Below are 12127 nucleotides of genomic sequence, written 5' to 3'. Positions count from 1 at the left end.
AATAGAAATCTTATTGGTACAACCTCTGAATGATGACTGGTTCTGCTCAATTGTACAAATAATGTTTTTCATAATTATATGCACGAATATACACTTATTTTAGATGGAGTCGGTTGGTCGATAATACCATAAATTATTTCCATTTATTTTATATTTACATCAACAGAAACCTCTCAGAAATTTAACTAAGGAAAAAACAAATCAGAACAGTAGAGACGAGAGATTTGTTTTATGATGTACCTCCATAGTATTGTAAATAAGACGAGAAAACTCAGAAATAGTGATTTTAGGAATGTGGGAAGTATGCAACAGAGCTATTAAGAGCGTCTGCAGTTGTCAAGTACATAATGTTTCTTGTAACTTAACATAACCTAACATGACATCTAACATAATATTTATGTAATTTATGTAAAGAAGAGTAAACGAAACCAAAAAGCAATTCAAAATTAGTTTTACACATTCGAAAGTGGTTTTTAGATGTCACTTTTTACTTTCTTCCCCGTTGGTAACTTTTTTATTAGTGTCTTTGATTTCCATAAATAATTTTTAAGGGGATTCTATTTTCCTACCCAGTATTTAGGGGTACGTTTCTCTTTCTCTTCCTTAAAGTCTACGACAGTTCTTGAAGCTAAAATCTGCACATCTGTGTTAATCGCGTCCACGAGCTGCTGCAGGTTACGCTACCTCGAAATACAGAAATTCATACTGCCCTTGTGTCTGAAGAATGAAGACAATACGAGTGCTATTTGTGCAAGTTTTCACTGCCTGTGGAAGCTTAGATTTCGTTTATAGTTTAGAAAACCACAGATATTAATATGCAAAGCAAATCCATCAATTCTTTAAACGACAATAGTATCTGTGGTCGAAGTGTGTATACATTGCTGTAACTAGTGTTTTTCTGAATGTTTTCTGATTATGTGCATGTAATTACAGTGGAATGAATGGATCCAGAAATACTTGCCCGACTTATACCACAGGGAAAGGAGACGGTACGCCCCGCATGCAAGAAATGTGGCTACGCAGGACATTTGACGTATCAGTGTAGAAATTTTCTTAAGGTTGATCCAAACAAGGAAATTGTCCTCGACATTAGTAGTACGAGTAGCGACAGTGCTGATGATTACTTGACACCGTTAACGGAATTACGTGAGAAGGAACTAAAGAAAAAGCTGAAGAAAGCCAAGAAAAGTGCTAAGAAGAAAAAGAGGAAGAAAAAGAAAATAAAGAAAAAATCGAAAGAACATGACAGATCCCGGTCTCGTTCTAGATCAGAGAGTGACACCGATAGTGAATCAGAAAGTGACAGTGATAAGAAACACAAAAGACATAAAAGAAAGAAGCATAAAAAACATAAGAAATCGACGCACCCCTCAGATGACAGTGCAAATGATTCCGACTGATTTACACCATTAGCGTTGTGCAAACTGCCTTTGGCACTTATCAATGCAGTGAAACATGGCGTTAATTTATTTTTTTTCCAGTTTGGTTGTTGTATGCAACGCTTTCATTTCGAAGAACCAGGTGTGTTTAGTTCACGAATGACAGACGAAAAACCTACACGATTAGATTACTAATGAAAGATGCAGAACTTGTGTGCAAATTTATTTAGTTTTTTTTTTTTTTAATTTACCTCGTTCAACAAAGTATGATGTGCCTTTTTGTATTGATCAGTGTTTTTGAAAACAAACCAGGTTTTGAATGTATCTTGAACCCAAATTACTGGCTATTCTTTAATCATCTCCGTACTTCACCCATTTTTATTTACAAATTGATTCTGTTGGAGAATTTTTTTTAAACGAGCTAGTTTGTTGTTTCTAAAACATTTTAGTTGGGATGTGGTACATACGTCGCATAGCTGAAGTTTGGCATAATTTCCGTACCGTTTCCTAGGATTTCTAAATGTGAATTTCACGTAAACGGTACTCTTACTATGTTTAACGGTACTATGGATCCGTTTATACATTGATTTTTAGTTACCCATTTAGCTGAGTGAACAGTTGGTGCAGAGGGAAGATAAGGTCATAGCAACTCCAACAGGAGAATGGCAAATGTGTCATTGTGAGCCAAGAAGGACCTTATAGATAATTACAGTCAAATGTTGCTGTTTTTTATATTTTTCTTGCATACTGTTTGAAGGAGAATAGCTACTTTTGTATCGTAATAAAGTAGTATACTACCATTTGTTACCAATCCAGTGTCATTAACCAGTTAGGACTGAATACCGAATGAGGTGGCACAGTGGTTAACACACTAGACTCGCATCCAGGACAATGGCGGTTCAGTTCCCTGCCTGGCCATCCAGATTTAGCTTTACTGTGAGTGTTGTAGATCGGTTATGGAAAATGCTAGGATGGTACTTTTGAAAAAGACACTGCCAACTCCCTACCCCATTCTTGCCTAACTCAAGTGTGTGTTCCCTCTCTAATGAACTCATTGTCACCAGGATGTTAACACTCTGGAGTTCTATTTTAGTTAGGATTGCATGGACTGTGTCGGTATTATGTATAAAATCTAAGATGATACAACAATAAAATGAACTGTGTTACAACATAAAGTAAAATATTAGTGTTGGAGCTTGTGTCTCAGCAATGAGTTGCGAGTTAAGTACTCGTTGGTTGTTACCATTAGGGGAAGAAAGTTCATCCATAGAGTGGAAAGAATTCATCCATATATTATAATGTTCTTGTAGGTCTTGTAACATTTTTGCTTTAAACAGCTCCACTGGTCAGGAATGGTAGTGGTCACTGTTAGGACACTATCGTGTGTTTTGTTCAGTTGATATCTTGGACTGTCTAGACTGTTGCGATTGCAGATGTGATGGCGAATTTGCTGTGCATTACTGTACATATTATAATTCAGCTCCATGTGAGAAGGCTATTGGACACACAACTCCTAGTTTAGCAAATATGTGCATTCAAAGACGTAGTAGTAGTAGTAGTAGTAGTAGTAGTAGTAGTAGTAGTAGTAGTAGTAGTAGTAGTAGTGGTGGTGGTGGTGGTAGAAGAAGGAGGAGGAGGCTACTAATAGGTACTACTTGTTTACAAAACTTTTTAGGTTCCTCAGAAAATAGAATGAACAAAAAAGCTTGACACACACAAGTGCAGTGTACTGTTTCCAGGTTAGTAGAATGTCAATGAAAAAGATCCGAAAGCTTAACAATGCCAATATTACCAAACACTCTAGTGTCACTGATGCTTCATGCAATCTTCTGTGGCCTTTTTTCCCCATCTTCTTTGCATTAAACCACTCCTTGCCTCACTAAACAGAACATCTGCTTATTGTACACCCTGCATATTACTAATGATCAATGTTGTCATATGTGAATTGTAGGACGTGTCCATTTGATAGTAAATCTTCAACAAAAATAAGAGAGAATAGTCCCAGTATGGATTCTTGGAATACACAATGTTGCAAATCATTTCTGTGTGAGTCTGTTCAATGAACTGACACCAGTTTGACATTTGTTAGATATCAGATATGATCCAAGGGTTGCCAGGGCACCTCCCCCAGTTCCATAGGATTTTAATTAGGAAGCAGAACCTTATGTGGGGTGCAAACAAGGGCCTCACTAAGGTCATAAACTACCAGTGCTGTCTCATCAGAAGCTTGATTTACATTTGTAATTAGGTCCAGAACTGCTGCCATAAAAGAATTGCCCTCCCAAAAACCATTTTTACATCACAAGAGGTTATTAATGAAAACTTCTCGGGTTTCAAGCCGTGTCAAGTGGTTTACTGCCCATGAGCTTTCCTCTACCGAAAGCTCGTGGGCAGTAAACCACTTGACACGGCTTGAAACCCGAGAATGTTTTATTAACAGGTATCACCGCGAAAGCATGCATTCGTACATAAGAGAGGTTATTGTCTTCAAAATCAACTTAATTAGTTCTAAGATTATGGAAATAGGCCTGTAGAATGGGACTCCACTGGGTCTCCGTTTTTTGAAAGTGGAGCTGTGCATAATAGTTCTAGTAACTTAGGTATGGGGATTTGCCAGTAGAGAAGTACTCATTATTTATTCAGTTAGTGATTGATCAATTATCCTTTTTTAGAATAGTACAGGGTGTGCCATAAATATCGAGGCTCACTGAATATTGTGGCCCCCTTTTTTTCTTTCTTCCTTTTTTTTTTACATTATCATTTGCAATTTTGATGCTGCACTGGTTTTTAGGATTCATGGAAATTGCAGGACATATTCCTAAGTTGGGAACTGCACCTACAATTTTTTCAATTACCCTGATAAAATCCTGATTAAATTAACATGTATTTGATAGAGAGATGTTTTTTTTCTGTATCCGTTGATGAGGTCCCATGCTGAGTCAATATATATGGCAAATAGTGTATACAAGGGGTGTATGAGCAGCCCACATTAATCATACCACTTGACAAAAGCCAAGGAATATTTGGCTGAACGCTCAAGTAGTTTTAATTACTTGATGTGGTTTGAAGCCTGAGAACTTTTATTCGGGTCCTATGCTGCCTTGCAGGGATTGTGAGTGCATTCAATAAAGCAGTGTCATGCTTCTTTGTTTTTTCAACTTCCTGTCTGCGGGTCCTTCTGTCTGTAGGTAACTGAAACAAAGTGCACTCTTTAAAGTCAAAATTTGCATTTAACACAGGATTCAGTATCCAAACAGTGCATGACATGCTTGCCAGTCTAGGGAAGTACCACGACTTCTTCTGGAATTTTTTAGGATATTTATTTTTTTAAATTTTGTTTCAGTGGCAACATCTCACCAGTTCTTTTTAAGGCTCTGAAGCAAGCAACTGAAATGGTATATGTGATGTTTTCAAATATGTATTACCATTCAGTAACAGAAATGCAGTTTCGAAAGCATCTGATCTTTTCTGTTTGATAACTCTGCTACAGAACACAACACAGTTTAGGTGCCACAAAAGAATATGTTGGTTACTTACACTCTATAGCTCCTGATAACTTCTCTGTAGTTTGTCGATATTGGTACATCTACACTTATTGTGTAGTCTCAACTACTTAAATTTGGTAGAACAGCGTCAACGCAGGCGTCACCCCAAGTTGGTAAACAATTTGCCACAGTCCATAACTGCTTATTAGGCTCCTGAAGACTGCTCTGGGAAAAGGAGGTGGGGCTTATCTCAGCAGCCAGTGTACTATGAGCTGATTGTAAGCTTCCATTCCCAGCACGCTCTTCACAGAGGCCAAGTGAAAATGTGAGATCAGTACTTCTTTTGATCCCAAAACACAGTTGCCACGACATTACTGGTAGACCATGTTTTCATTTTCATGACTTGGGTGAAGAAGAATGATGCCACTCACTTGATTGTTTAGATCTCAGGCGTGAAGTGGAATGCCTAGATTTTGTTCCCCTTGAGAACCAAGCTCAACAATTTATCCTTTCATCTGCATAGTGGTGAAGAATCAACTCATTGTAGTTTGTGAGCTTCCATCAGCATTTGTGATAACCATCTACGTAGCACCAATCTTGTGATACTGCAGTTTTCTCTTGAAATGCTGTGAATGATGTTTCAGGAAATCTCAGGAAGAAAAGTGCAGAAATCATCTGGAGTGATTTGATGATCAACATTCATGACCATCTTGGAAATAGTCTCCTACTCCTTTATTTGTTATGAATTTTTGTACGACTGGCTGTAAACTCTCTACATCACTTGTGAACGCTTTGCACCTCCGTTAATGACTGTCCGTGCACTTCCATTGTTTAGTGATGAAATTCAGTTAGTTCAATGCCTTTTGTGTTTAAAAACCTAGTAACTGTACTGACTTAGGACTTGGCGTATGTGCAGTCAAAATGACTACAGTACCACCAGTTTGGTCTGAAATCAACCTGTTGAATATGGCGTGAACATAAGTATTAGGCCATGCTACGTATAAGTCTTTTACAACAACCTTTAGTTGGAATTCACATTTGTTAGCATCGCCAACTCAACATAATCTGCTACAGATTAGACTGTCGCCACAGGCAAATGGACTAATTTGAGCTGAATGTCAGTTTTTACATACTCATTTTAGGGACTCATCTTGGTTATAGATTCCAGTGGGAGCTCCATTCTGAAACCCTGCTCCCCATGGAGACTGAGCGATTAGTGAGGTGTGCATGCTTTCTTGGGGAGGCACCAATGACAAAAGTGTGGCCAACAGTGAAAGTTTCTCTGCATTCCCAATGCTTGGAGACCTTCCTTTTGGGATTACCTCATGTGTAACACATTTGGTCTCACTTATGTAACCAGTGGCATGGAATCAAACTTGTTTGTGAGGCACTGTACATTTGAGTTGGCAGGTCAGGGAGTTAGGAATTAAATTTCTATGGTCTTTATGTTATTGCGGTGTCATTTGATGATATTTATTTGCCATTTGTTGCATGATAAGTCGTTTAATTCAATTTGTGGCTTCTTTTGTTGGATATGGATATGACTTCTAAGTTTAATAGTGCACTTCTGCGGGCTGAATGGGAGACGACATGTTGTCCACCATTAAGTTTCTGCAAGTTTTTGGGCTTGTGACGGAGATAGTGAAATGTGGCGTATGCACGCAGAATATTCGAGTTGGGGGGTAGTCTGTAGCACCGGAACTTTTTTATGGTAAGTAGTCGTTATTTGTGTCTATTGTTCGCGTATTATGATTTTCGGTGGGGTTTTTATGTGTTGTTGGGTTGGTGTTATTTACCCTGTGTTGGTCGTTGATGGTTTGGTATCGGCACTTGTGGTTAATTTGTATATCTTAAGGGAAGTACTCAATTTCAATTTCTTGGTATAGTCAGTTGTATTTGAGCTGTATAGGTCAAGGGAAGTATTCGATTCCAGTGTGTTCTCGTAGCCATGTGTTTTGGTATTGTGAGCTGCTGTTGACCTATATACATCAAGGGAAGTGTCTGATTCCAATTATTGTTGTTTTAGGTGTTGGTTTTGTGGTATCAATAGTTGCGGTCCGATCGTAATTTTTGCAGTTGTTGGTTTTTATTTTGTGGTATCGACAATTGCGGTTGACTTATGTAGGTGAAGGGAAGTGACCGATTCCTGTTGATATTGTAAGTGTAGCGGAATTTGGGAATTTTGTGTGGTTTGGGATTTTCGTGTGTGTCTGTATGTGTTTACATTTAGTTTGTCCCCACCAAAACCCACAATTTCCTGTGCTGGTCCTGTTAAGTTTGATTATATTTTTGGAGAGAGGTGTGTTTGTTGGTTTTATATGTATTTTCGTGTTTGTTGTCGTGTTTATTTAATGACGTCATAGGCACCATATTGGTGACTTCATGGGTCAAAGCGGGCAGGTGGAATCGGACCCTTCTGTAATCCTGAGTTGGCCATAACTGAGACTGAAGTCATAACAAGGGCCCTAGAGTAGACGAAATTCCGTGAGAGTTATTGAGATGTGTAGGGGTGTCAGCCGTGACAACTATTCCACCTGGTATGCAAGACTTGTTAGACAGACATAATACCCTCAGATTCAGGAAGAAAAATATTTCCAATAACAAAGACTGTAAGTGCTGACAGATGTGAATATTACCGCACGATCAGTCATACTGACATAATGAGTTTCATATAAATGGAAAAACTGTTAGAAGCAACTCTTGGGGAACTTCATTGTGCATTATGAAGGGATGTAGAAACATGAGGCAACATTGTCTCTACGATATACCTTAAGAAACAGAATTAAAAAAAATGGTGTTAGGTATGGAGAAAGCTTTTGACAATGTTGGCTGAAGCAAACACTCTTGAGTTTTCTACAAGTTGTACTAATATCATACTGTTGTTAATGGTAATCTAATGCTGCTGGCAGTTTCAAACATGGCTGTTACTCAACAACGGTATACTAGTTCATGCAGCCAACTGGTTACACATAACCAAGGTTTTGACGGCTATTAGGGGTGTCTTCATTAGATTAAAATTTTGATAAATCTTATAAAATAATGTGTAGACAATTAGGTATGACAAAAAAAACACATTAACAAATATGACAATTTTCATGACGTACAAAGGTTACTTATGTAAAATTACATTGCTGAAAAGCAGTGATCAGAGTTTAGAAGAGCTGTGCTTAATTCAAGAGTGAAATAAAACATTCTAGCCTTTGCCACGTGTGCCCAACTGGGAACATCATCAGACTGATTGGCCTAGTGGTTTACATTGCTGCCATGAAAACAATATGAGTTGCACTGCATATCAGGCATGGTCAGTGACATGTGCCCACTTGAAACATTATAACAGAAATAATTGAATAAAACAACAATGTACCTACCGGTTAAGTGCAACTGGTTGTCTGTATAATCCTCTGTTGATAGTGCTGTTGAATAATTAATTCAGGTGATGGTGAAGGAATTAAATTAAAACGTAAGATACTAAAAGTAATAGATGAGTTTTGCTCTAACACAGCAAACTGTCTGATGACAGAAGTAGAAAGGATATGAAATACAGACACTGTAGCAACAAAATCATTTCTGAAAAAGAAATTTGTCAAATTTATGTGTTACGAAGTTTTTCCTAAAGGTATTTGTATGAAGTGAAATTTGGGTGATAAAAAGTACAGACATGAAGAGAATAGAAGCTTTTGAAATGTGGTCTACAGAACAACTGATGATATTATACAGGATCAAACTGTGAAAAAAGAAATTTTTGGCACAGCCTGCAGTCTGTGGACTGAAGACAACAACAGTAATAATAACCACAACATGGTTATAATTTTTTCCAGTAGTATCTATTGCTTTTCTGCTGGGATGTTCTTTTAAATGAATGCTTATAGCACAAGGATTTTCTTGAATAAATAACATTGTAAAACAACACTCTTGAGCCATATATTGTTGACCATTATTTTATCTTTTAGGGAGAAATCAATTCCAACTTTGAAGCTGTTATTCAGTTCATTTCCAGCTTTTCGTATGCAACATTTTTGGGACATAGGAAGCTCTTTTGTAAAAAATGAATTACTTTTTCAGTTCTGGGGTAACATTTTCATTTTCTGTGGTGGAACTAGGCTCTTTTCTCAGTTTACAGCATTATTTTCTCATCATGAGTCCCTGTTATTAGTGTAAGTTGTTTTTTTTGTGCTGTTTGCATAGTACAATTCGGAGGATACTTTTCAGCAGCTGTTTCATATCACAATGTTGTATGACTGTATTACCTTTTGCTGTGCTCAAAAAGGTTCAAATGGCTCTAAGCACTGTGGGACTTAACATCTGAGATCACACACATCCATGCACGAGGCAGGATTCGAACCTGTGACTGTAGCAGCAGCACGGTTCCGGACTGAAGTGTCTAGAATCACTCGGCCTCAGCAGCCGGCTTTTGCTGTGCCTGTAGTTGTTTTGACAAGTTCATTACTTTGTTTTACTGCAGCCAAGTATTCTCTGTTTCCCTGTTTCTTGCTTATTTTCTGACAGTTTGTAATTATGCTTTGTGGAGAGTTTTGTTATATAAGCTAATAACGTTCACATTGGGTTTCAGTTTCAATATTGGATTTTGTTGTTCTAATGCACTGGTCGTTTGCACTTGGAATGGGCATCATTGTGGTGATGTTTGGAACTTCACCATTTTACTAAGAGAAACTAATAGTGAAAGATGGAAGTACGCTCTCCAAAGTGCCTGCCTACACTCTGTTTCAGTAGGAATTTATAAACATTGTGTACTGTTTACTAGCTTAGCTGAGATTACACTGACCCATATAAGTTCTTGTATTAACCGATTCATCGTTTCATTTGATCTGGCATTCGAGATAAAAAGTTAGCAAATGTTTCCTTTGTATTTCACATTTTTCAAACTGACTGTAATAAGGAATGTAAATAGAATCATCAGATAGCTTAATACAAGATGAGAACTAGATTGAGAATGTTATTTGAAAAGTACACAGTAAATTTGTTTTTATTTTTTAATATCATACACTGGCAAATCATAATAAACCATGCACTCTGTATAATATATCAATTTAATTATATTGGTGAATAATCAGGACAAGATCCCAGTAGCAGACAAAAACTTGAAACAATTGTATTGCATTTTGGTTTAAGAATCTCTGCATCAAAAACTGCACTGGCATTTATTTTTCAGTGAGCATTCTTTTTACATCAATGGTTCAGTTGGACACCTAATCTCAGGTATTTGCTGTGCGTTTCTAAACGACAGTCAGTTTGCGGTTGCAAAGCATAATTAATTTTTCCATTGTCATCCTACAAAGTACACTGTTTGCATGATAAAACCATGTAAATTATGGCTGCTGTATTTAATAAGGAATTGGCAGAATATGATATGTTAGCTACACACCTTTCCTGTACTTTTTAGTTTCACAGTTCTCAGTCAAGAGAAACAGAAATATTTTGGCAATATGTATTTGATGCACCTTTACTCATGAAGCTCTCAGGACCACTCACAATCAAATGGCATCTGCGTCCTTGCTGTGGGTTACTCCTCTGTCAGTGCAACCATTGCCCTTTCCAGCCTATGACAAATCAGCTGAAGATTGGGACGCATACAAGACAAGGTTACACCAACATTTCCAGGTTTTTTGTGTGGGCAATGCAAACCTGTGTAGGGCTTTCTCTTTTCCTGGCTTTCACCACTCATGTATCAGTTGTGGTGCCAAGTTGCCCCTTTGCAAGAACTGACCAGCTTATCATTTGATGGAATGCGCAAGCTTCTAGTTAATATATTACTGTGACAGAACGCATGTCATTACAACTTGTGTAGAATTTTACTATTGTCATAAATGTCCAAACCAGTCTTACAAAGCCTGGGCTGCAGATTTATATGGTTTGAGCCATCAGCGTAAGTGTGTCACTAGTACCCATCATGTATCCTAGGCCAATCACATGGTGTGTGATGTTATTAGTCTGGCACTGGATAGGGAATTCCATGAAAAAACACTTAAGTGTAACATTCCCATGCATACAGATGTGCTCAATATACCACAATACTTTGAAGTGTCACGGGCCACAGGAAATCAGATTGTTGCATGGGTAAGGTATCAGAAGTTGCTCAGTCAACCTGTTAGGCACACTGCAAGTGTTGAGTACAATGGGGAAACTGTTGCAGCAGTACAACCTTTGACTCTGCGTTGCATGGGGCCGTGTCGGTTACAGCCACAGTAGCAACAGGCCATGTCACAACAGTAGCTGCATGTCCCCCTTTTGTCTTGCCCGTACTGCTCCATCCATAATGCGCATGCTGTGTACCTTATGCGTTGGGCCATTTGCAGCAAGTGTCCAAAGAAAGGACACTTCGCATTAGTTTGTAACCCTTCGTCAAACGTGGCAGACACAGTAGTACCAACGGACATAAACAGTATGTCTGCAGTGACTCTCTCCCCCAACAAATTGTTTATTGAATTGTGTGTGTTTAATAAACTGCTAAAAATGCAAATGGACACAGGACATGCAGTGACTTTAGTTGATGCACAAACATACGTGGACTTGTGCTCCTCACCCCTCACACAGCTTTCATAGAAGTTTGTAAGCTACAATAAACAGCATATTCCAATTGTAGGTCAGTTCTCCATTCCTATATCTTATAAATCTATTGTTCACCCCCCTCATCTTCCTTGTTGTGGATTATTCCCATACTGCTGACCTAACATTTTCGGTTTCTCCATTGCCATTGCGATAAATTTAGTATCAGATCAAGTACTCTATCAGCAACCCTCTGCTCTGAGTTTTCATTGCTGTTTGCCCCTGGGCTGGGTTGTGCAATCAGTTTCCATGCCCTCATTACCGTGAAAGAGTCCCCTGCCCTTTCTTTTGGGTGCACCAGGTACCTGTTGCGCTGCATGACTTGGTCAAAGCCAAATTAAGACCATTTGATGTCACTTGGAGTCAATTGACCTACTTCTTCCAGGAAATGGGCTGCACCACTGGTCTTCGTTAACAAGCTGACAAGTAAGCTTCACCTCTGGGGCGACTATAGTGTCATGATTAATGCACAGTCCATGATAGACACTTACCCTTTGCCCTGCCCTGATAAGTTCCTCACAAAATTATCAGGTAGCCACTACTTTTCCAAGATTGATTTGTTGGAAGCATACCTCCAGCACCTCTTGGGTAAGGCCACTAGGTGCCTTTTCATTGTCAATACAGCTATTGGCATATACCAATATCAGCAATTGCCTTTTGATGTCGCTAGTGTGCCTGCAATTTATCAGTGTTTTCAAG

The 12127-nt window shown here is 38.4% G+C and overlaps 1 protein-coding gene across 1 annotated transcript; it reads left to right on the top strand.

The window, feature by feature from the left end:
* Window positions 1–809: 809 nt before the first annotated feature.
* Window positions 810–1716, top strand: LOC126340591 (protein SREK1IP1-like). Its single transcript, XM_050001701.1, has one exon. The coding sequence runs from the start codon at window positions 942–944 to the stop codon at window positions 1398–1400; it is 459 nt and encodes a 152-aa protein (XP_049857658.1). The 5' UTR covers window positions 810–941; the 3' UTR covers window positions 1401–1716.
* The last annotated feature ends 10411 nt before the right edge of the window (window positions 1717–12127 follow it).

The sequence above is a fragment of the Schistocerca gregaria genome, chromosome 1 (genome assembly GCF_023897955.1).
Source record: "Schistocerca gregaria isolate iqSchGreg1 chromosome 1, iqSchGreg1.2, whole genome shotgun sequence".
Taxonomy (NCBI): Eukaryota; Metazoa; Arthropoda; class Insecta; order Orthoptera; family Acrididae; genus Schistocerca; species Schistocerca gregaria.
The sequence above is the reverse complement of the archived record's forward strand: the minus strand, read 5'-3'. Positions and strand labels throughout refer to the sequence as shown.